The sequence below is a fragment of the Gavia stellata genome, chromosome 2 (genome assembly GCF_030936135.1).
Source record: "Gavia stellata isolate bGavSte3 chromosome 2, bGavSte3.hap2, whole genome shotgun sequence".
Classification (NCBI taxonomy): Eukaryota; Metazoa; Chordata; class Aves; order Gaviiformes; family Gaviidae; genus Gavia; species Gavia stellata.
In genome coordinates this window covers 112,794,204-112,820,798 of record NC_082595.1, presented here as the reverse complement: position 1 = coordinate 112,820,798, position 26,595 = coordinate 112,794,204, and the positions used below count along the sequence as shown (strand labels likewise).

The 26,595-nt window shown below is 41.0% G+C and overlaps 1 protein-coding gene across 1 annotated transcript in view; it reads right to left on the bottom strand.

Moving 5' to 3' along the window:
• Positions 1–25,125, bottom strand: part of DTNB (dystrobrevin beta) — a 206,895-nt gene extending 181,770 nt beyond the window's left edge. Inside the window, exons 1-4 of the mRNA XM_059835577.1 lie at positions 25,102–25,125; positions 7,953–8,020; positions 3,948–4,028; positions 1,739–1,952 (exon numbers count right to left, since the gene is read on the bottom strand). Coding sequence (XP_059691560.1) covers positions 1,739–1,952; positions 3,948–4,028; positions 7,953–8,019 — 362 coding nt within the window. The 5' untranslated portion in view covers position 8,020; positions 25,102–25,125. The remainder of the gene's footprint in view (positions 1–1,738; positions 1,953–3,947; positions 4,029–7,952; positions 8,021–25,101) is intronic.
• Positions 25,126–26,595: the final 1,470 nt, after the last annotated feature.

Here is a 26,595-nt window from a genome sequence, read left to right as displayed (position 1 = left end):
CGATGCAGTATGAGCATCATTTCTGCACCACGATCAGTGTTGTTCTGTGGGTCCCAGTGAAGTCTTCATTGTGAGGATTTTTCATACTTACCTAACATAAGCTCTAACATAATTATTTCCATGGGGAAGACACTAGTCAAGTCTTTGATTCCTGTACCTATTTGGTGGAATGCTCATGACTTTGTGAGGTTACCACCAGCACCACCTTGGAAGAAGCTACTGGACTATGTGCATTCAAACAACCACACAGCTACCCCAGGGACGCAATTCCAGCGCAGATGTGTACGTTTTTTAAAATAAATGTCTGCCATGTTGAGGAACTCCTGGAGAGGGAGCCTCAGCCCTGCCTCTCCTCTTATTCTTCATTCTCCCATTGCACAACACAGCGCAGCGTCCCAGCTTCTCTCTCAATCCCATGTGCCAGGTAGAAGAAGCTAAGGAGAAGCTGCTCTACTGTGCTGGGATCAAGTGTGCTGCTTGGGTTCCAGAAGAGCCAGAACTTGCAGGCTTGGGGGCAGTGGGGGAGAAAAACATATCTTGCAAAACGTATTTCTAACTAAAGCCTCAATCTTTTGAGCCAGTCCCTCCAAACATGACCATTTCTATTTTTAAATTCTATATTTTTCTAGTATGATCTGTCCCAGAATAAGACCCATCAGCTAACCCTTACAACTCGTCTCACAACTAATACCAAATCAGAACTAAACAGGAAAAATACATGTTTGATTCTGTTGTCATAGCAGTCTTCCTGCTCTGAGATTCATGTTGTTTTTCTGTCCTTAGTGAGACAGGGATTGTCCTGATGTCTTGGACTTTTTTGGGGGGGAAACCTAGCTTCTGTTTGGTGACAATAAGGAGTCACATTAGGAAAGGATCAAAGTCTGAACGTTACAAACAGAACAACTATTTGGCATATTCAGTGCTGCAGACTGTCTTGGGTAAAACTCCTCAGTCTCTGTGACAGTGTCCTGGCCACAAGCAGTTCTCTACTGCTAGGAGAGAGTGCAAAAGCAGAAGATAGATAAGATGGAAATAATAGCTGACTGTGAGAAAGGCAAGACAAAAAGTAACAAGTGCTAAACAACAGCGGAAGATTTGCAGTTGCTACTCAAAGAACCCACAGAGACACATCTACTCAAGAAGATTAGCAGACCGAACCCTGAAGAAAGATGCTGTGAAAGAAATTCATAAAACTGGACACAAGGAAAAGCCTAGACAGTACTCTGAACAAGAAATCAAGCTTCTTCCAGCCAAGAAATGAGAATTAGCCTTTATGCGGTCACAGCGTGTTAGAATGGGATGCAAGCTGACTGTCAAAACAAGGTAGCATTATGAAATGGTCTTGTTGATCAAGACTCAACAAAACACTTTCACTTTTTAAAACAGTGCTATACCACCATGAGGTTAACATTATGTTCTATCCCACCCTGCAGAACACAGTTTCACTTCATCTTCAGTTCAGATACACGGCTTACAGCAGTCTGCAAGTTCCAGAAAGCACTAACTCATCTTTTCTTAAGAAAGCAATTTTTAAGACAAAGCATTGCTGCCGTGGCAATGTAAATCTCTGCAGGCACTACTATGATATTAAATTTATGTGTGTATGTACAATACACGATTTCATGAACTTGAGAAATAGCATGCGGACAGTTTGCCAGAGACTCATGCAGTTGTTGGCTGCATTCATCTAACTAAAAGAGAAAATTAGTTTAAGAATACAACTAGAGGAGTTACTAGCCTGTCATATGCTGCTATCATGAAGTTGAGGAGGAGGCTGATGGATTGCTCTACACTGATTTGGTGAGTAGAAGGAAGGCGTTTGTTTAGCTGGTAGTAGATGGATGAAATGATTGTTTCTAGTCGAGACACGTTGATCTCTGTGTTATGATCCAAAGTGTTAAGGCCATTATCTCGGAAGGCTTCAATCATATTCCAGATATCAACAAGATGAACTAAAAATAAAGGAAAAAAAATTAACTTCTCTTCTGTAATGCATGCAAGCTTACTTTTATGGTACTGTTTCTGAATACTATGTTAGCTTTTATTTTGGAGTGAACAGTTACTTATTTGTATTCAAAGTGAGGGACAGACTCTTGATATTCATACTCATAGTTTGTGTCAGCTAGTTTAAAGTAACAGAGCAGATCCCAGACATCTTGCGTGCCTTTTATTCCACCCTTCAACATCTGAGTGCTCTGACAGAAAAAATTCATAAAGGAGAAAAGCGATCTTGCATCATCATGCAGTGCGTTTTAGCAGAGTTAGATATTTTCATTTGAGAAAGACATCAGCCGTATTCTAAATCCACTACAAATTGGTTACAATAATTTTGAACATCCTCATGCTGACTAGTAGTTGAGTATTGAAGGAGGAACTTGATGTTCCAGTTAAACTATGACTGTTTCCAGTTGATCCAGTTGCCAAGTCCAGAGCATAATACTTTGTAAACATAGGTCTAGAACTCCAAAGCGTTTCCCTAAATTACCCTGCCATATCTTAGCGCATATCTAAGAAGTGTTAACAATGTAGAGAAAAACTTTTCCAAAACCACAGTAAGTGATCTGCAGAACCATGTGAAGTAATATTTTCAAATGTTTCAAAGCTTGAAAGGTTGCATGCTAGTGGGAGAAGACATCTAAGGATCAACAGTAATCCATCAGTCCAAACTGAATGTGATCCTACAGTTACAAAGGACAAACTTACTTGCTAACTTCACAACTTTTGTTATCTTCCTTAACTTATAAAAAAGGGTCTGAAGTAAGAGCGTGATCTTTGACATTTCTTACATAAAACTCATCTTTATATTTCTCACATAAAACCCACACAATGATAAAAGCCAAGCTACCTATTCGCACCAGGCACATGCCTCTGGATCACCCTGTGGTCCAGACAAAGATCATAAATGCACAGCCGCATCTATACATACACATATGGTAAAGGTTACTCAAGGCATATGCATGGCAACAGTGAATTGGGCCCAAAGTGTACAACGTACTATAATTAGCATTTCTTAATACCTCTCTACTGATTAAGAGAGATCCTTAATTAAAAAGCATGAATTATAGACAAGAACTAACACTTTTCCACAGGAATGATGCAAGCCATCCATCAAACTAAAGGCACTGTGGGTACACAGCCCTAAGAGAGACACACGTCCTGGGGTCGGCTGTGCTACGGAGGAGCTACAGTTTGCAGTGTGCAGCTGCACATGTCCTCTACAGGACTCCTCAGCTGCTCTCCTCTCCTCTTCCACACCAGACACACGCTAACTCCACTTCGCTGGGAGGAGGGACCTATTGCTGTGTACATTAGTCTGTTCCGCTTTTGCTGTGCCCAATTCAACACCGGTAGCAAAATGCATAGTAGCAGCACCTATTCACCTGGGGATTAATCTTTGCTTTGGGGAGCTATCCAAGGTCAAAGGACCATGGAAGAGAATGAGAAAACCTACACTGACTAGTATGGCATGAACTTAAAGAATTCTTTACGATTGCTACATTTCATATATGCCACCATGATCACATCCACACACCGTCATGCTAGTGACTGTATTATGCATCACCAAACTCATACCCGTGCCTAGCTGACAGGCGGTTTGCAGTACACCAGGATGGAACAGGAGCTCAAATAGCTTGCGACTGCCTGCATCCAACACTTAGGGCAACTGAAATAGGTCAAGCTGGCCCACAGATTTTAAATTTTTGAAGCATTAAAGAATAAAACTGAAAATATTATAGAGTATTGGACAAAGATCACTACCTCTTTTTAATTAGATATTTAATCCCTCTTTAGTTTAATTAACAACTACCATTTTAGTTCAAGTAACAATTACCATTGTCTGACAAAATGTTTGCTTACTCTTGCTATACTTTAAATTCACATGGGTAGAATATTTGAAACAATCATGCATGAGAAATTTTTGAAGATAAAGAGTAGTTATAACTTACGATTACATCTTTTTTGTACAAACCGCAGTTTACAGGCTGTTCGATACGTTGAAAGTCTGATGACATCAAAATTCTGTGCTCCTATGAATAAAAAAAAGTTTGTGTTTTTCTTTCCTCTGTTACATTCAGCTTATCTGAGATAATTACTTCAAAAATGGTATGAGTGTTTCTTCACATACATCATCTTTGTCATATGAACACGACAAAGATATTCATTAGGTATCTCATGGTAAAGTGATTTTCAGCAGTGCATTATAAACTGACCTAAGTTTGAGACTGATACGAGTACCTTAAAAGGAAGCAAGAATTAAGTGGAGAGTGGGTAATGAAGAGGATTGCACCGATGTTGGAAGACATGTACACAGAAGATAAGAGACAAAGAACAGTGGGGTTGGTACTCCTACCACCACCTGCATTGCAGCCCCATCAGAAGCATGCTTTTGGTCTCCCAAATAGATCCAAATCAGGTAAGAAGCAGAAGAAAAAGCATAGAAGGGGGGGGGGAAAATCTTATCTTCACCAACAACCTCCCACTTCAAGATGTGCAAGTGTTAAGCCTTCAAACAATACCACATCACGGAAGATTTGAATGCTATTATGTATCACTAGTCTGTACCACATCTACCAGCTTCAGCAATTACTCTGAACATTACAAACTTGAGCAATTTCAGAAATTGCGTTAAGCCTCTGCCAAACAGACCCATGTACCTCCTATACTGATCAAATGAGATGATAAATGGTGTGGGGATGATAAATGATACTGGTTTGAAGTCCAGTATTGATCATTTTAATTGGGAAGCAGCCAACAAGTCAAGTCTTGAAAATCCCATTAATCATAAACCAAAATGCCTTTTAAACGGCTCACATTTCAACAGCATTAGCAGCTATGTCCTGTAATCAATACAGTTCTAAGGTGTAGTCTGGAACAACCCAGCTGCACGTGGGCAGTGGCATGGATGCACATGGCTCCTGCGCCTCTTGTATTCTCACGGGCATGCATAAAAGCAGGATCTGCTGCAGTCTTTCATACTTCTCTCAAAAGCCAGAGCCTAGAGGAGTAGAGAACTGAGATAACTGTGACTTACAGAATCCAGAATTCTAGAAAATACTTCAAAACAAAACCAAAAAACCAAACCCACATCCTCCCAAAGAAGGCATCCGATTGCTATATCGGGGAGTCTTGCTCAAAGGTGATAACTTATTCCCTCCTACATTCTGAATTCAGAAACCAACTTGCAAATACCTCATTTGAATTACCTTTGTGTATGTACCCACTGACTCACAGTTGCAAGTTTAAGAAAGTATTCCTGTCTTTTAGATATTTCCTTACAATTTCACAAATACAATGCCAAAGCATCTCCACACATGCCAAAGCATCTGCTTGTTCTTAGAGACCTATGTGCTGTGCCTTGAAAATGACACACAAGGATTATTTCTTTTCATCACTGATGTAGAAGATGAGATGAAAAGACTCATAAGATCAGTGAGGAGGCTGACCAATTTCCCAATCCAAGGCTCCCCATGACAGCTTAGCTAAGAGTGGCACTAGACTAGCCAACATCCGAGGAGCATTCTGCTTGATAGTATGGTGCAACAAACTTAAGTGGATTATTTCACAGTACTATCTTTATAAAACTAGTCTCTGATATATTTCAGGAAAGTACTTGGCCAGGTAACGTAAGCTGGAGTATTCAGATCCCAGGCTACAACAAAACAGCTCATTTTATATTTTCTATGCAATACCCTTTTGAAACTCTCAATTAGGGTGCATACTTCTATCTTTCAAACCACAGAAAGCACTTACACAGACCACGAGTCTTCACAGAATGCCCTGTCTATATAAAATATATGTATATAAATGTATATAAAATATACATGTGTGTATATATATAAGAGGTCATTTAACAGCTAAACAAAACCAAAACGTCATCCATTTTCTGTTCTTGTCTTCTTGTGTCTTACCACAAAAGCCTCAACAAGGTCATTCTTCTAAACTATCTGAAGATAAAATGGGATGTATTTTCAAGACAATCTACACAGCTCAGAATCACAGTATAGTTGAGGCTGGAAGGGACCGCTGCAGATCATCTAGTCCAACCTCCCTGCTCAAGCAGGGTCAGTGACAGCAATTTGACCACAACTGTGTTCAGCTGAGTTTTGATTATCTGCAAGGATGGAGACTCCACAACTTTGCTTGGCAACCTCTCCCAGAGCTCAACCACCTTCACAGTAAAAATGGTTTTTCTCGTATTCAGACGGAATGCGCTGCGTTTCAGTTTGTGCCCATTGCCTTGTACCGTGCCACTGGCTGAGAAAAGTCTGGCTCCACCTTCTTTACACCCTTCCATAAGATAAATTCCATATGTATTCTGCAGTTCAGAGAAATGAGAATAGCTCGCACAGAACTCTTGCCTGTCAGACAGCTCCGTAAGTACTACAAAACCAACACATCCTTGGGTAGCATGCCCAGTGTGGGTGAATGCCAAGGTCGACTCTTGTCTTACATGAGCAATCATCTAAACGCTTCAGCAAATTTTTATGTTGACCAACACCAAATGGTCACTGAACGCATCCATTTTACACATCGCACATCTACTCTGTGTATGAAGCTCACCTCGAAAGGAAAACTTTTATGTGTTCGCTTTATAGTGACATATTCCACCACAGGACAGGTGAAGCCTGAAGAGCTTAGATTTCTCGTACTGATATGCTGAAGAGTCTTACAGAGAAAGGCAGATGGGAACGTCTATACACCAGCACTTTCACTGATAATTAACAGCAAGAACCACAGCTGCAAAACGAGACACCTTGTATACAGATAATCAGAATTCTGACTATTTTTAACAATTTAGCCAAAGCTAAAAAGCAGCAAGTCAATTTCTGCAGTAAATAAACACAAGACAATTACAACACTTTAAAGTGACGAAACAAACGTAATATTCTGATGCACCAGGCAAAGCATTTCTAGTGGATAAGTACTATTGTCATTTTACAGGGTTCTAATGAGATTTCATCCAGGATACCACACACAATTCAGTCACCTTTGCTCAAGTAAAACTGAATAGAGGCAGAGAAGAACAGGAGATGAGGTGTAGAGCAGGGAGACTACAGGAATTAGCTTGTGCCATAGGTTGAATGAGCCAAAAAGGGACATGACTCTAAACTGAAATGCAAAGCGAGCTGGGAAGGTGGGGAGAAATACTATCCAAGACAGGTCTCACATGAGAGGAAGCAGATATAAACTAGCCAGGAATGAAACTGTTCCTGAAGTTATAAGATGCCTATAACCATAGTAAGAATGTTACTCTGGAATTCCTCCAACAAAACAGCATGAGTATACTATTGTTTTAAGACAGACCTTCATGAGCCTATAATTGGAATTATAGGACATGCTTGCCTAACCTAGGAGTTTCATCCAGTCCTGGGTTCCCAATGGAAAGTAAAATAACATGATGCCATGCAAACAAACAATCTTTTACTTCTAACTGCATGTATCTTTTTAAAAGGCTATGTCTCATTCCCTTAAATTATCTCTGAACAGGCATTTGATTTCTAGGAACAATTAGAGCCTCCCTTTCAGAGAATGGTCCTGTACAAAAATCAGCCCCCCCAAACCCCTGAAGCTGTTTCTCTTCTGAGTCACACTAGCGCTGTGATGCAATTTTTAAAATTTCTTTTTTTTTTAGGTAAAATGTGATCTGTCTGTTGTCATTATTTATTTTGATAGTTGTCCACAAACTTTAGATATTGCAATATATGAGAAATGTGAATGTTCCTTAAAAAAAGAGCTTCACAAAACCTAGAAATGAACGACCTTTTCGGCAGTTGTGACCCACCTCTTGCATTCTCCTCCTGACCGACCGGCACCCAGGAGCACCCAGGATGCTTTTCACTAGATGAGGCAACGGTCTTGTGGAAACAAGGTGCAAATGACCTGGTAAAACTATCAAAGTGAAGCTCTCAGTAAAGAATAAATGACATTATGCCTCCAAATTTCTTACTTACTCATTTCCATGAACAGCTGTCTCTTCTCTGCCATTGTCCTCCTCCTCTTCCCACTCTCCTCAATCATTCTGAAGACAAAAATGGCAAACACTGTTGGTGCTAGAATTGCTGTTACAAGAGCAACTTACTGTGAACAACATTATTTTATCCCTCAACTGAAACAGTTTAATTATATTTGGTAAACGAAAAGACCAGTAGAAAGACAGACATCTCTTCATAAGGATTGCATTCCATAACAGAGATATACACTTTAGACTTACTAATATCTTTTAAAGTGGTGCACAGTACAGGAAACGTTAACTCTAAATATTTTAGTTGCTAATCTTAAGTTTGCAAAACTCAGAGCTGCATACATATCTATAGCAATATCATGTAAAGAATTCCTTTCTGTTCAAAGAGATTTTATTTGCAAAACACAAAGCAAGCAAGACCTCTCCACGAGCAGTTGAGCCACTGAGGTGCAGAGCCCTATGCATTTGCATGTTAGATACTTTGGTGTTCAAAAGGAGAAAGCATATTACATTCCTTTCCCTGGCTGACAAAGATCAATAACACTCCTCTTCCCTGCCTAGGGTTTTTGGGAGGATGTTGGTTTTGGGGGCGGGGGCTTGCGTTGTCTCAAATAAAACTTGTAAGAATTCATTTAACTTTGATACCTGATGCCTGATGCCTGAGGTCAAATCATATTTGTCAGGGAAGTAAAGATCTTAATTATATTTAAGGCGGAAAGAAAAGAAAAAAAAAAACCAAACGTTAGTTTGGTCACACAGGCCTCCCTTTCTTAGGGGAACAGATTAAAGAAGTGACAGCAACATAGTGGAACTTACACCCCAAGGTAAGGAGGCATAGGGAGAGTTTAGTACGTCTTAAGGTTTACTTCACTATGTAGCCCTAAAAGACAGATGCTAAATTCCAGTCAACTCCAGCTAAAAAAAAGCAACTTAATTCAGTATCAGTGTAAAATTTCACTTTAAATTACCACATTATTCTTTTGTTACCAAATTCATCAACTAATTAAATGTTTTCTAAATGTCTAGAAAAAAGGCAAAAATACCAATTTTTGTACAATTACACCAGACTCTAACTCTAAGGGATTTAGTCTGCTCACCCTCATGCAACATGGCAGGACAGATTTCATTAGGTTTAAATGTCCACCAAGGAAAAGAAAGTCGTGTCTTGGCACTTAATATACACTCTCTGTCCATTGCCTGTTAATTATTCTCTGGTAAAGAGCTCACAACATATATTCATCTTGAAAGCCACCAAAACCTTTTTCCTTACCTGTTCATAAAAGGAAAATAGGCATATGGTGGTATAAAGTAACCTGCAAATATATTTTATGTCCTTATTTATTCCTACTTTAGAAAACCATAGACTCAGAACCAACATGCTTCTGTACTTTTTTTTTTAAAGGAAAAAAACCTCGATGGCACTTTTGCAGATATGTAAAAGTTTATTTTTTTCAGCTTCCTAAAATAAAACAATTTTATGAAGTTAAATGAATATACACAAACGTATATGAGAAGATATGTCTTATCTTCTCAACCAAGGTTCTTCACAATGCATTATCTCGAGCTGTAGGTCACTGTAGACTGAAGCAGGTGTTCAAAGAGCCGGACACTGGGAAACTTCGCCCGTGCGATTCATTTTGTTCACCCACAAGTTCCAGCTATCCTCATACACTGCCCCAAGCTTACGAGTTTTTGGAACTACTATTCTCTTTACTCCCTCATCACATACAACATGCATGTCATCTTGAAGCACGCCAGTTACCATACCAGTAATTAGCTTTATTTCAAGTGCTAGTGCCTCTCTGAATTCCACAACAGATGGACTCCAAGGGGTAATGCAGTTATTTGACCTTTTAAATTGCTTTTAGTAGAGACTATTTTATAAGGGACAATACAAATTGAATCTTCTGCAACACAAAAAAAAATAATCATGATAATATTAGATCTTCTGGTCCTTGGGCTTTAGGTATGCGTGTCCCTCATTCCACCTTCCTAACCCCCCGCTTCCAAGCCAATCTCATTTTTCTGCAAAGCTGGAACCAAACCTGGGGAACTTGTCTCACATTGGAGCGGCAAGATAGAGTGATACGAGAGATGCCGTAACCACCGTTTATCCCAGAAATTACCTCCCGGAGCCCATGGATTCCAGCTAAACCCACGAGCACAGGCTTCCTACCGTGCTTTCACAGAAGGCGCAGAGACATGCTACCAACCAGCAAGAAAAAGCATATGGCAACGCCAGACGCTCCCATTCACCACCGCCGCCGCTCGAAGGGCTGTGCAAGTAGCACAGACGGGGCTGAGGAAAGAACTAAAGGCAGAGATGAAGCAGGGTACGAGACTAATACTGTATATTAAGGGCTGCAATTAATTTTGCTGTTGTCTGGTAACATGTACATTTAAAGTCATGCTAGTACCACGACATCAATCTCTTTCCCTAAAGACACTTTATTGCTTTGCAGGTGCCAGGATTTGACTTTAAGAGGCCATTCAAGCTGCATGGACCACGGTCATAGAACACTGTCATACATAATTCACAGCTAAATAGTAGATTGACCAAGATATACACTTTTAAAATTTTAAAGGAGCTAGCATTACCCTTCATGCTCTCTGCAAAGCAAATGAGTGAATCATCTGTTCAGCAACGTCCTTGAAATGAGATCTGAATAAGTAAACCGGTCCCTCCGTGATTATGAAGTGCTGCAGGGACACATCAACAAAGCCTGATTAACCCATTACTCAGGAATTATCTTGTACAGATTTTTCAGGTATGGCCTCAGGAAAATCATGTCCTAAGGAATATTGCCTCAGGACCTCCTCCAAGTCTCTTTCCTTTCTTGAAGGGACAAAAAGATTTGAAATTTTCATTAGAGGAACAGCTCAATAATCCTGTACTTGCTCACCAAAAAAAAAAAAAAAATCAATGTTACTATTTAGATTCACAAGCTCTCCTTGCTGATTCTTTCCTGCTATTATCTGTGAGGGGGCAAACATCTAGGAAATTATCTTTCTGGGCCAGAGAGTTACACATTCTAAAGACAAATAGTCGGAATGGAGGGAGAAAAGACAAGCTGGCAGATATTTGGGAAAGTTGTGGAAATTACATTAGTCATACGAGAGCTATTAGAACAACTGACAAACCTGTTTTTAAAGCCTGCACAGTCCGATACAGAAGGATCCCTTACTGATGAAGCTGGAAAGAAGAAAGATGGGAAGTCTATATTCACCTTCACACTTTAGTTCAAAACAGGAATGAACTAAAACCAGTATAACTGCAATTATGCTAAGGATGCAAATTACAGTGCTCAACATCACAAAACAAGAAAGGTAAACTGCAGTTTGTTCTGCACTGTTTTCTTGGTTTGGTTGGTTCTGTTTGTTTGAAGGGGGTGGGGGGTGTTTGGTTTGGTTTTTTGGTGGGGATTTTTTGGTGGGTTTTTTGTTCGGCTGGTTGTGCATTGTTTGTTTGTTTTAACATTTGTGGCACAATGCATGAGAAAAGTGCCAAGAAACATGCACGGATTGAAATGACAAGGCAGACAAAAATTCTCAAGGTGGATGCTCACCTTACAACCGACATATGTGGAGGAAAAGATGCTCAAATATACCAACAGAGGACAGTGTGAATGCACTGGGGTTCTCCAGTGTCACACTACATGTTTGAACCGGTACTTATGAGGGTTTTTTTCATCCAGTTTTGTCCTTCACATTTCGTGATGAGCTGCTTCTAAACACTTGGTATCTACTTCATTGTTCTTCAAAACCCCAACAGATCAGCGGGGCTTGGGATAAGCAGTATCCAGAGACCAATGCCTGTCTTAGAGAACAGTACTCCATTGTTGTGCTCTCTCTTTAGCATATGCTACCATTTTAGTATGTGCTAACTATATAGCATACACTATATGATCACTCTATGCTGAAGAAGTCCCAAGTCCATGCCTACAACCAGGCACTATATTGCTACAAAAGGGACAGCAGAAACATGCATCTAAAGCTGTCACTACTTTACACTGTCAACAGAAGGAAGTTCTTAGACATTCACAAAACATCAGCTTTGGACCCGAGTGTTTCCATAACAGTAACCTGGATCAAGTTTGTTCGACTTGAGTCACAAAAAGAACTCAGATAAAACGCTAAAGAGGGATTTAGAAGAAACGTGCTTAGTCATGCTTAAAAGCCTTCATTATTTTATTGCAAAATTCTACTAAGAGAGTAACAGCATGCTACTGGGCCAAACCCAGCTTGCCAATGCAGCATCACATCTCCAAAAGGAAACCGGAGCAGATGCGCAAGGAAGAATACAAGAATGGGGCAAGCATACAGTAAAACTTCTCAAGAACTTCTTTTCAAGTTCCAGAAGTTTGTAGTGCCAAGACTTCCTGAGCCAAAGTGATTGTCCCTATTTAGCAACCACCAACAGCTTCTTCCCCACACAAGCCTGTGTGTCTGTCCCTTTACTGCCCATAAACATTTGACATTCACACCACTCTGCAGCAAGAATTCCCGAGCATGAAACCCGCAGCGCAACAAATCACCTCCCTGGATTTTCTGTGCCTGCCTCCTCCTAGCAGATTCAGAAGCCTCACAAGCTCTTCTACAGACAGCTACGGAACAATCAATCACTATCCACCCTCTCCACGACATTCACGATTTTATACATCTCCAACATATCTTCTCCACAGCTGCCTCTCTTCCACATTGAAGGATCTCAGCTTATTTTGTCATTCCTTGTATCAAATGCACTTTGTGCTCCTACGAGTCCAAATCAACACAGGCATATCAAGAAAGCTGAGGAGCCAAGGAAGGGTCAAACAAAGAGGGGTGACTAAAACAATTAATGCGCATGTAACTAGGAAAAGCCCAGGATGGAAAACCACAACAGACTGAACAAGGAGGTGAGAAGTAAAGATGAACAGGGATCATGGCTTTGTGCAGGAATGACTGGAATGGCCATATACAGAAGACAGAGCGTTATTTGACTTGGACAAACTGAAAGATGAGAGGCTAGGATCAAAATTGCCACAAACAGCAGAAAAAACCCCAGCTTTTCCAAAATAAAGTAACTCTGAATTTAAGATTTCCTCTACCAATGAAATATAATAATAAAATGCATTCAATTTTCCTGTAGCTTTTGGTACATGAAGCTACATGCTACCCAAAGGTGCAAATGCCAACAGACATTAGAACCTGCAGATGAAGAACCCATGCAGGAATCAAAAAGATGAATCCTCCTAATAAGGGAGTTTTAATAGAAAACTTCCCTAAGTATTAATCAGACTTTTATAAAAGCAACAGTAAACACTGTATCTTATTGCATGTATTTGAAAAGGAATGGCCAAGACTGAAAGGGAAATCTTAAATCCTAACTTGAGTGTTTCTCAAGCATAGTCTTAAACTGCATACACAAAACCCAAACATGCCACATGGCTTTCTGTGGTTTTGGCCATAGTACAAGGTGCCTGACCTCCATCCAGTCTGAGACTTGCTCATGCTAGACAGTACAATTGTTTTCTATAGACTAGGCCTAGTGATTTCTCATTTCTTCCCTTACCCTTCCTGCTGTCTCCCCTTCGAATGCTTCAAAGGTAAAGTTCACCAAAAGAGTCCATGCATTAAGATACCAAGCCTGGGGATTAGTAGTGTTTAACCAACGAACCTGCTTTCTCCCTTCCCCAACTCTAAACCACCACTGAACCTCAGAATAATTACACAGAAAAGCAAGTTCCCCAAAAGGTCCTTGCAGCAAAAAAGTCTCACTTGCCAGCAGAGATACTTCAGCTTCTTGAAAGCCAAGCACTTTGAGATTCAGACAACACCTCTTGCTATTTGTATAAAGCTAGAAATCAAACCCCTCTGCATTTCACAGAAAATTCTAAAAATATTTCTAATTAGGTTCAGAGATGTCATACTGTAGTTATTCTGAAAAGGCTGGATTTTGCTTTAAAGTCCGGGTTAAAATTGTAATAGAGTCTTCTCTTCTCTGTGGTTCTTCTGTGTGATCGAGAAACCTGTAAAATCCCATTCTGCACTCCTGGAAACTTGTAGGGGTGTGGTTTTTGTTTGTTTATTTTAAATAGAAACATAAGGATAACCATACTGTGTCAGACCAAAAGTATGGTTCCTCATCATCTTTCTGCTACTTTCACACTCGTTTCTGGCTAGTTCCATTTTATGCTTCCTCCTGCCTCCACCCATTTCTGCATCGGACAAGACATGAACAATCTTCAGACATTATCTCTTTTCTAGGCACAAGAATCTGGAGACTAGCTGTTGCTTGCACAGAAAACACTCGTATGACTGATCTTTATCATCTTCTACCACCCCTCTTCTTGTTCCATCATCTGCTTTCAGAGATGGAGAAACAGAACAGGGTATTCAATATGTAGGCACACCACTGCTTTATACAGCAGCCATAACAACATTCTTGTCTTCTTTTTTATTTTTTTAAAAGACTCTTAATATTGTCTTAGGTCGGGGTTTTTTTGGACCATGACTGAGCATTGGTCTGAAGCTTTCACAGAACTATACTACAGCATAGGGATACTATTCCTGAGGGACAGTTCAGAGCCTAGGAGCGGACGTATAAACCTAGAACTGCCTGTTTATCCTCTCCCTTCTCTCACCCCTTTATTCGCATAACTTTACGTGCCTCTACACTGGACAATAAAAGAGGAGATGAAATTCAAGTGCTAACAGAGTCCTTCTAAATTTAAGAATTGGTTTGCATTTTTAATATGATTTCCTGCAGCAGACACCTCACTGTTCACCCTCTGGTCACTTACCATTTGGGATTATCCACCATCGTTCACGACAGTGACAGAGTCAACCTGGGGATGAACAGACTACAAGGAATTATCTCTGACTTTAGCTGTATTTGCCTTCTGTCCAAAAATGTAACCTTGCTCTTAGAGTAGAAGGGTATGTTTTTCTTACCTCTACCCTATACCGAGCCATTCTTAGCAGTCAGATAGTGTGTTAGTCTGTTTTTGTTTTCCTTTCCCTTTCCCCACCCCAGTGTTTTCCAAATTAGAAATCTATATTGTCTGATATAAAACAAACCTATTTTCTCTCCTGCTACAAACACACAGAAGTCATGGTCAAAGTAAATACTATACTCATAACTGAATCGAAAGAAAAATCAGAGGTCTCCAGATTGCTTCAAGTGCTGAGACTAGCAGATTTTCAAAACGTATAGAATTGGTGCACATATAAATAACTCAAGAATAACACTCAGTGCAACCAAAGGCTGAAAATTCCAGTACTTAGAGAAATATGCCTGGACACAAACCATCTGTACTGCCGCCAATCTTTATCAGATTTCAGATTTTTCCCCTCTGATAGAGATGTGAATTTCACACCCAGAGGCATTTCACGATGAACATCCTGTTTTGCTATTCTAGCAAAAGCAGTGTCACCAAATAACTTACTCTGCTTCCAGTCATGGTGCTGTGACAGTGAGTCTACATGGTCTGTCCTGGATGACTTCCATAGGTATTTCTTCCTCAAAAAGCTTTTTGTAACCTTTGGCGATCCAGAGAGGCCACTTGCATTACAACAGCTCTTGGTTCACTTAAGAATAAGGACTAAGAAAGAGTAGGTTCAACCTACTGCATTTTTCCTTAAAGGCTGTTAAAACCAGCTGCAGTTGAATTTGCATGCCTGAGCCAATCTCTTCTGGCTGGATGTCTCCCAAAGTTTCAAGGATTCTGATAAACATGGAGAGCTGGAAGTAAATGTTAGTTCCACAGGTTTTGGTCTTCCCATCAGTTCTTGCTCAGACAGCATGGGCTAAATTTACACTCACCACCTAAGGTGGAAGTACAGAAAACTCGCAAGAGAGCGCACAAGTGCTTTGCTCAAGTCTGACTCAGTGAAATACAGAATTTCCTCCCTGCAGTGACAGAACAGTGCTGGAATTTCAAGTAAGAATGGTGCTGGTTCCACAGAATATGGTTCTGCTTTATGTCAAGAGGCAGCAACTTTGTTTAAAGAAGAGTTGCTCTTTCATGTGCCAGAGAAATCAGTACAGGTACTAATACTGACTGCAGTCTCGAAGTCGTAACAGCCAAGTATGCTGAAGCTGACATCAGAAACGGAAGTTCAAGAGCCGAATTTCCTGCTGTAGCCAGCGCCTGACACCGTGCAGACTGCGTTTGTGGATTGAACTTCAGAGATATTGAAAGTAAGCCACAACCTGCTCCAATTTCAACCAGTTCTGTCATGATACATGCGCTCAACTCACTTCTCTAAGTATTCAGATTAGAGGCTGAGGCTGTTGAAAATTACCGAGACATTGTAATATGATAATTTATTTTTACTTATATATCTGTATGTCTGCATACATACATAAAAAAGGATTTTTTTTTTTACTGCAAGGGGAAGACTAGCCCCAAGTCCCATGGGAGATTTTTGTTCAAGATGCCTACTATTTAAAATCATAATGTTGACAATCAGCAAGGAATTATCTGCACTGCAGTAAAACATTCACTAAAGAAACATAGTTTCATTATTACTAAATAATATCAGAAAAAAATCATTAAATGCTAACAGTTACTTGTATACACATTGCAAAGTAACATTCACCTTAAAGCACAAGAATTGTGTGAGATATAGTACCTTACAAAACTAGTTAAGCATGTTTGATGCAAACCTTCAAAAAGTTGACCCACTTCCCTTTATCCATCCACCTTTTCACTCTTTCAATAGCTACAGTAACACTGTTCGATTGCTTCATGAGTAACCTCTATGACTGAGTTATATAAAAGCTAATTTATAAAATTTCACACCAATAAACGTGGAGAATTCTACAGTCAGTCACCATCTAAAATATCTTCCAATAGCACCATAAACTCAAGCATTTCTCTTATTTCTCTCGTTTGTTTTTTTTTCCCTTTTCCTGTTTATATTCCATTCTTCTGTTTCACAGTTCCCCATTTTCCTTACCTTTCAAAGCTCTCTCCCACACCCACAACACCTGCATGCATTATATATATACACACATCTGGCTGGATAAAACCCAACGACATAAATAAAAAGTAAAACCTAACGACTGGTTTCCCCTTGACTTGCTCGAACAGGTTCAGCCACTGATGACTCTGGACCACACATTTCTGTGGTTCTTGATCACACCTGTAGCTTGAACACAAGCATGAACGCAAGCAAGCCATGCTGAAGGTTGTTAGGCCAATACTACAGGACCTATCTTAAAAGGTTTCGCTCTTCTTGGAGCTCATCAGCTGTAGGTAACGGCCTAAAAAAGCAGCTTTTCCTCTTCAAATCGAAGGGAGGGAGACAGACTATGTAATTAATCTCAGCTAATACTGCAGCCTTTATATTCTTGCGCTAACTATAGCCACCATCTAAGGAGTCACACTTCTATTCTTCCCTAACTGCTTTTATATTGACTTCCTACTACGTTAGAGACTATAAACTGAAACTTCGCCATCTGGGTTCCATATCTGCAATTTCAGGTGCTTCCTGACTGCTTTTTGATTACTCTAATTTAGTCACTAAATCAGTTCATTAGCTAGAGAGTTTTTGTTTTGTTTTGTTTTTTTTTTTTTTTTTTTACTTTAAAGTCAATTTTGTTTATTTTGCATTTCCACCTTTAGGATATACTCCAAAGGAAATGCTGATCTTTATGATTTGATAACCATTTCCAGACATTGGTGTGCATTGAAATGGAGCCTCATCAGCCAAACACAAGAACAAAGAAATACAAGTTAATTTACAAATTATTAAATTTGAGTTCGTTGAGATTCTTGATGTTGCACTTTACCAGCAGAAACAATATTTGATATCACTGATAAGAAGACTGCAGTTGCTGTGTGAGGGTAAGATAGTCCTTATACCTATTTATGTTCAGATGTAACTTTTAATTAGAAAAAATTCAGAATACCATTTTGGGACATATGTTGATCTTAAATGTACTCGATACACAGTGAAGGAAGTTTAGTAACCTTCTGCCAATTTTCTAATTAGAAGGAACAGATCTTCGTCTGTGGTTTAAAGACAAGCTTTCATCCCTTGTCAGTTCATTCACTTTTAAAAATTTGAATGAACCTGTCATTGAGATGAAGGTATTGAATAAAAATTCAGGGCATATCTGTACTTGCAGAAAAAGTTACTGCTGTCGCATCTGGTTTAGGACTTCAATAATTTGTTTTGGGCTTCTAAACTTGTATGGCTTCAACTGCCCCTGGATTTAAATAATTTTAAATAATTTTGAAATTGTCATAAATGCTTTGTTAATTTTAAAGTATAAAAATGAATTCATTTATGATATAAAGATGCTTACATTTATTCATCCTGGACAGATTTCAGTAAAAAGTTGCTGAAGTATTTTTACTTTTTCTTTACTAAGAATTAGAACAAAAAACCCACAAAGATTTATTTCACTCCCTCATCTCCCTCTCTCTCCATGCAAAATATCTGATGCCATCTTACTCATTTCCTTGTTCTTCATCCTCTCTTGGTTCATATTCCGATCTCCCTTTTATCAGCAGTCAAACCTTAATATATGTAATTGATTAAAAGTATTCCTTCACTCCCCTAAGCCTCTTACTAGGAAAAAGAAAGCGATCTAGAAATTATTTCAGGGGGACACATCTAACGCACTTTGACCAAAACCCAGGAAGACAAAAGATGAGCCTTTTATACTTATGCAAGTAGACTAGCAACATCTCTTTTAAAGTATATTTCAACCATTTCTGACAATTCTCCCAGTTTAACTTAAAATTTCAAACTCTGTTCCCATCACTGTATGGGATAAGTAATTGAAGCATAAGCAAATGTGCACAAAAGTATTAAAATACTTTAAAACGCTACTTCTGTATCTACAGCAACAGGATTAACAAAGCATCTTTGAGAAATAATACACATCGTCTAGCAGCATAGTTTCCTAAAAACGTGAAGGTCTGGATCTCTCACAGATTTTTAAGATAACGCTTCCTTACACATATTGGACTCAAACACCTGCGTAAGATCTTTGCAAGTCAAAACTGACTTCAGTCTAGAAGAAGGGCATAAGTGAAAAAACCCACTAGACGAAGACCAAGAGAATGGATTAGAACTTTGCAGAGAAATTCTATACAAGTCAATGGTTCCTTTTTTTTTTTTTTAAATAAATACAGTGGATCAAAAGCTACTCTTAAAGAAGATTGTGCAAACACGTACATATATTATACAGTAAACTTTCTTGAAAATGAATGGGCAATCAAGTAGTTTAGGAAAAAAAAATTAGTACTAAGAACTAAACATTTCCTTACTCCATGCCTTGCCACTCCTGTTTAAACTGAAGGATTTTTTCAAGGCATAAAATGCCATCTGTTTTGTTTCTACAGGACATTGCGTGCAGCAACACATCCTCAGCCAGTCCTGATTGCTTTAATTTACTGTTACGGAAAACAACCATAACATTGGTCTAAGCCCCAGCATGAGACCAGCAATCTTATCTTCCCACCTGGTAAGAAATTGATAAAGATTTTACTAGACACGAGTTAAACGAAGGTGGAACAAGTAACAATATTTAATCATGGGTTTCTCTGAAAAGCTTTTAACGCTATTTTAAAAAGAAGCTCCAGATTACCTCAAGGCAAAATAGAAAAAAATCAAATCCAGGTAGAGTTCCAAACTGAATTCCTGTAACACAACAAGATTTCACTTCACGATGTAACTATTTGTTCAATGCCCAGAACAGAAAGAAATCCCTGCCCTACAGAATTTACATGTCAGGTGCAAGACTATAGACAGGTTGATGAGACCGCCAGTAGGCACTGTATGTTAGTAGCCTACTTCTTAGGAAGTTAAAGTCACAAAAACAAAGCCAGCTTTAGAAGAGTACTACAAGGTATTATTTTAGGCACATAGCATTATATATTCATTTTCAGCGAACAGGGAATTGTTAAGCATGGGGAACAGGAAAACTGCAAGCTATTAAGGACAACACTGTGTGTTTAAAAACATATTGCATAGGCAAATCTGTGTTCCAGCAAACTAAAGAGAGGATGTATAGAAGTCGGGACACAAAGTGCCTAGAATACAAAAACGCTGTTCTTGAATAACTGGAGAGCCATCACAAACTCTTATTTTTCTTTATTGCCCAAAAGCCTGAGGACTAGAAATGGGTTTTTACAACCCACCCTCTTGATTTTGAGGCTGAAGTTAAAAGTAATGTCTATACATAAGATTTACCACGAGCCTGCAAACAAGAGCAAATTTAGCCGTTAAAATTGTTTCCTTAAAATAAAGCAGTGTTAGTGTTAGATAAGATCAGAAATAATTACACCATGATTTTCAAACATTAAGAAGTTGGAAATATCCTAATTAATAGCTTACCTCTCCCTCTCAGGAAGGGAAGGCTCATCATCTTTATAACACTGGAGGGGATTTCAGTGCAATCTGTGCTTCCCAGCTTTTCCAATATGAATCTTACAAAACCCTTTCTAGCCATTTTAATCTGCAGGTTCCCAGAACTACTTACTAGAGCACAAGTGAGAATTCTAAAATTGCCTCTTCACCAGAATGACATATTTATTAGGAAATGTTTTGAGTTACATTTTTGCCCTTTTCTCCATTAACCTAGATTAACAGATCGAGCATGAACAGAGTAAGGAATGCACCACCAGCAGGATAACATCCATAGGTGAACACTGGCAGAATGCAAAGTAACCCTGATCTCAGGCTGGCAGAAGACAGTATGGAGCACAAACAGTGCTCTCCTCCCAACACATCCACATCAGTAGAAGATAATACCATTTTCAGTATCTGTCATCACCTCTAGTTCTCTATCACCTGTTACCATCTTCACCTAACAGCAATCCATGCAAGACCTTCCCTTCCCACCTCGCTTCAGATGTAATCACCTCAGATTAAAAGTCTCAGCACATCAGAAAAAGTCCACACAAACTGCTCCTTTGGCACACCTGTAGAGATGGTAAATTCCAGTCAAAGGGGTAGTGACAAACACCTGGAAACACAAACTACTTTCACTATCACAACTGAATTGGGGGGGGGAAAAGCTTACCCAAGCTTAATTTTTTACATAATGATAATTTTATCTCCTACATTAACTTAAAATGTAAAATCATCCTCACCAACTTCACAAGTCTACAAGTGATCTTTTTTTTTTTTTTAAAGTGTTAGACATTACTAAAAGGGTATAAGAGTATAGAATAAGGAATTTACCTTAATCTAAACTTAAAGGTATATCTGCCCTTTGCCACAGTCAACGGGAAAGTGAACACATACATAGTCCCAGGTAACCTTAATTTTGTCTGAGCTGCCAGAAACATACAATGCCTTCTTCAAAAATTTGGCTGTACCCAAACTAGTTGTCAAAACCACCAATGCCTCCCTACTGCCTCAGTGTTTCCTTTGATGTGATCGTTCTATATAAATAAATAAAAGAGTAACACACGATAATTAAAAAGATAACATTCCATAAGCACTGCAAAAAAAAGTAATATAAATAAACAAACTCAAATATTGTTGTGCTTTCTACATGGCATTCTGCCTGCCCCAAAGCACCTCTTCCCCTGGAGGTAACTCTACCATGCCCCCACAGCTAGGCTGCTCCACCGTTCAATCCTCGTTAAGCCTCTCAAGACTTGCAGGCTTGCTCATATTGCAGGGTACTAAAAAAACCCCAAACCATATTTCGGTTGCATCCACTAGGTAAACAGGGCAAGAAACATTTTAATGTGCATATTTCATAGCACACCTACTTGCAAATAATTTGCTGTCTGCTCTGCTATACAACCTGTAGATCACAATCATATAGCAAGTTAACTGATACTACTACCCAGTCAAGTTTTCTTCGTGTTTACTGTCACCATTAAGTTTCTTCTCAGTCTGCTCTTTACCTTCTCTCATCTAACTGCTCTTTGCAGACTATATGCAAAAAATCCCTTTTAGAATATTCAGTCCTTCACATCCAGCTCTACATGGTCCTCTATCGCTGTTCCCACGTACACGTCTAACACATGCAGAACTCTGACAGCTTCTTTCCTGATCATCTGTGATTCCACAACATTCCAAGTGTCTGACCAACTGTGGACACAAATGAAGTTTTTTTCTTTCTTTAAGAAAGAAAAAACAAAATAAGCCAGTTGTAAAACTTCACTTTAATTGATCATGCTTGCCATTGTCTTCTGTAAAACTAAGAGCTTTTATCCTTTAGCTTTGTCACTTCTCCCTGTTTTAAATAAATTTAAATTAGGCACTCAGCTCCCTCACCGTTTGCTTTATGGCAAAACACCCTCCTCATTCCTCCACCTCTTAAATGAAGTAAAAAGCTGCACTTGAAAGCAGCAAGACTGATAAAGCCTAAAAAATACCTCACACTTGCAATCAGTCAGTAACTACTTACAGTAGAGTTATTATCATTTTAAGTGTTTTGTAACTACAATACACGCTTTATACATCCAATCTTTTTAGAATTTAGATATGAATTGGTACCTACTGTCATAATTCCATTCATTTCCAAAGAGATACAATTGGCCAAATAAAACTCCACAACAGGTATCACATTATAAGATCTCCTACCATTTCTTCCAGATTTAGGTTACCCAAAAATCTTCATTGGTGTAAGTATTTTTATAAATCTGTATTACTTAAGCACAGCTGAGAAGTTAAAATACTTTCATTCCTCCTAGTAGCCCTTGAAAGCCCACAGGACTGGAAAAGACCCATGAAACTATTTAAGTTTAGCCACAGTTTATTAGTAGAAACCTGTTTAAACACTAAACCAAACATACAAGATACAATCATGATTTCTTCTCCCTGGTACTCAAGGGGAAAAAAAAGAAATATTAACTTAATACAAATATTAATTCAAATCCTTATCACCAGATAACATAATGCTGAAACCACAAGGGGAAAAAAAAAGCAGCAGTGATAGATAATGGTAAGAGAATCAGGCTGCACTGTGAGTGGAATGCTGAAAGCCAGCCATCCACACCTACTGGGAAACCGTCTTCGTTTCTATCAGGTGATGTATTCTCTAACAACAACGTTAGCATCAAGACTACAGACTACCATGTCTGAGTAAGAGAATTATTTACCTTTCCTTTTAAAGGAAGTTCTAGGAAATTATTTGCAAAAAATGTCTTATTTGAATACATCATTTAAATTCTATAAAAGCTTGTAAGGGATCAGCCACATGAAGCCAGACTCTGCAGTACGCAGAAAGAGTTCATGCACCAACTAATCCCCAAGTCATTGGTTTAAACTTCAAGACTTAGACTCGATTTTCTCCGTCTAAAAACTGTCAGCTTGCACAACATACCATAGATAATATACAACCACGGCTAAAAAGAATGGCAAGTTGTTACTCTTAATGCCACCCTGTGGTACTCAGTGTGTAGTATAATTAAACTGATGGAAAAATTATGCCTTTTTATCAACCCTTTATGATATTGCAAAAGCGCTTGTTGTTGCATTATGGCTTCTTCTATACCACTCATCACTTAACTTCTTAAAATGTATATTATTACTGAAACACCTCAGTTCTGTGATAAACCAGAAGCCCGAACGTATTAGCTGCACCGTATAAAGGAGTTCACCGTTGTAAATAACCTACAGCCTAAGACAAGAAGCAGCCTGCTGCAGACAAGCAGGGCGTTTGAGACAATACTGAGCAGCCTGCCAGCAGTCTAAACGCTGTCACGGCTTCTGCATTCATCACAACAAAACCTTTAGTGAACTATGAGGGAGGTGTCAAGATGCTTACATGGAGGTCTACTGGATGTGCCCCCTTAAATGTGAGATCATGTAACAAGCAGGCAACAAACTCTGGCATCCCAAACACCAGAGTGGGGAGCTCCCTTCCTGGTACTGACCAAGACCTCAGCAGCAGACTGGGGATAAATCATCAAACAGTACAAAACAAAGACAAGAATCCTGTGTATGATAACGATAAAAAGCAGAAACCCAAATAGGATTTAAATGGGACAATATGCTGAAGGCAATAACCTAAGCAAGCTACCTCTGGAGTAGCATCCTGGACAGATGAAAGCATAGCAAGGATTTAAGGGTCAAAGGAATAATGTTGCTAGAAACATGACATGAATTGACTAGTCTGGAAAAGAACTTCAGAAAAGGCAGTAGCATAGGCCACGGACAGCCTTACAAAATGTACATGTTCTGGTGAGAGAGGTTACTGCTCAACCTGCCCTACACTGTCTACAATGACTAATTCTCCTCTTTCCAGCTTCCCTAAAAAGGAAGTCTTCAGGTCAGTAGCACGTTTGCCCTTTTATCTAAACTCCCCATTAATCCAAAATATCCTTTGGAGAAGAGGAAATGCAAAATGCAACAGTCTTAAATCAATGCTTTTGGGTTACCACCTTTCCTTCGGGTGCACTTTATGATATCATCTAGTACTATAGGCTCTTATACACTTATCAGGGAAAAGAAAGAAAGGAGGGGGAGGGGGGAAAAAAGAATTAGAAAAAACCACGATTCTTCAGTCCAGCATCTTCCAAGTTTTAAAACCTGGAACTGAGACTTCTGACTTTTTGAACTGCTGGTTCAGGCGTGTGGAATGTTCTGTCGCTGGGCAGCCACGCCAGACAGAGCATCAGACTACACAGTCAGTTTTAGGAACCAGAGTTAAGAAAAGAAAACTGAAAGTACGAAGCATTTTTAAAGGACAGTCATGCGCAGCTACTGACCAAATTCTAACTTTAATAACTCAGATGCTATTAGACATGCATTTTCAAGCAGCACAGAAACAACTTTCAAAGTATCCTTGTGCTGTCCAGCCCATTCTCAGTGGCTCACCAATCCCCTCTGAAAGAAGAAAGTACTACGCTGGTGCTCTGCATACCACTAAGGGTCTCCTAGGTCTCCATAAGAATATCCATCAGCTTCGCCTTCCCCAGCTAAGGGATCTGTTGCTCTAGAACGTAATTGTGTAGGGTTTTTTAAATACAGGATTGCATCTCACATAGGAATATTTTTACATGCCCAATACCTCACAGAAAATGCAGAAATCACTACTTCATACCACAAGTTTGTCATAAATGAAAAATTTCACTATCAGTTATGAGAGAATGAACAAACGGGCAACTGAAATCAGTTCCATAACACAAGTTTTTAAGTTCAATACCACAGGTAGTCACAAGAGATCACATTACCTGAATTACACTGAGAAGTCTCTCAGAGCAACTTCCAGTCTCCTGGGCTCCGTTCCTTCTTCAAACATTTAGAGACAATCTAGAAAGATTGGGGGGAAAAAAACAAGACTTTTTTTTCCAAGAAAGACATGGTTTTCCACAGAAAAACAACACCTCCCTCCCTATTTTGCAGTTACAACGCTGATTATGCTACTTCTGCCCTGATTGTGTCTCCTGTTAATTACAAAGAAACGAAGCCTGCAGATTCTGCGCCTATGCGAGCATCTGTCTGCTACAAGCCGAAACAGTAAGCCGCAGCCAAAACGACCCGGGTGCCAGGACTGCTCCCGCTGCCAACGGGCTCCACAAAGAGAGCAGCGACGACGGAGCGTGGGGCCGGTGAACCTGCGAGGCTCTCTCCAAGGTATCCCGGGCCCGTTTAGGGGCACCCCAGGCGGCAGCGCAGCTCTCCTCCCTCCCGGGCCTCCCGCAGGGCGCTCCGCTCGGCACTTCCTCCGCGCCAGGCGCGGCGCTGGGCAAACCCCGCCACCGCACCCGCAGCTCCCGGGGCCGAGGCGAGGGGCTCCGGCTGGGCGCTGCCGCCAAGACCTCGCAGGCGGGAGGGGCGCGCCCCGGGCCTGCCCGCCCGCCTGCCCCTGCACCCTGCCCGGGCAGCGGCGGAGCAGGGGCACCCTCCTCCCTACGAGGCCCCGCACGCTCCCACCCCGCGGGCGGCGGCGGAGCTCGCAGCGGGCCCGCCTCGGCCCCGCCAGCGCCTGCCTCCGTCCCGCCGGGCACGCACCTCTCCCGGGGGCGGCGGTCGGGGGGTCCCGGGGCTGCCCGGGCGCGGGACGCACCGTTCCTGCGGGCTCCGGCCGCCGCTCGCCGCCACGCCGCCGCCGGCTGCACGGACACGGGCGGCCGAACGCCTCAGCCTCCCCGCTCCAACGGTCCCCCGCCGCCTCGCGGCGCCCAGCCAATCCGAGTACGCCTCCGCAGGGGCGCGCGCACTCTCGCCAATCTGAGCCCGCGCCCGCCTCACCCCCCCCTCCGCCGCCGTCAGCCAATCAGCAGCCGAGGCCGCCAGCCCCGCCCCTCCCGCTCCGCGCGATGCCGCCTGCTCGCCAATCACGAGGCGGACTCTTCTCCGGCGGCGGACGTGCGTGCGCTCACCCCCGCGCGCTCCCCCTTTCCCTCGGCCAATCGGCGGCCGAGGCCGTGCGCCGCCAGCGCGCGCGCGCGCTCTCCTTGCGCCAACGGGCCTCCGGAGCGCTCGTGCCCTCCAGCCAATCAGCGGCCCGCGCCGCCTCGCGCGCTCCCGTCTCCGCCACAGCGCGCGCGCGCCGCCGGCTTCTCGGAGCGTCCCCTCTCTGGGCGCGGCGGCAGCGCGCAGGCGCAGTGCGCGCCGCTGAGGAGGCGGCCCGGCCCCGGCCCCGCCTCGGGCTGCCCTGACAGGATCGGGGTCCGCCGCGGGGGCCGGGGCCGCCCGTGGTGCCTCTAGAGCTGTGTGGAGCG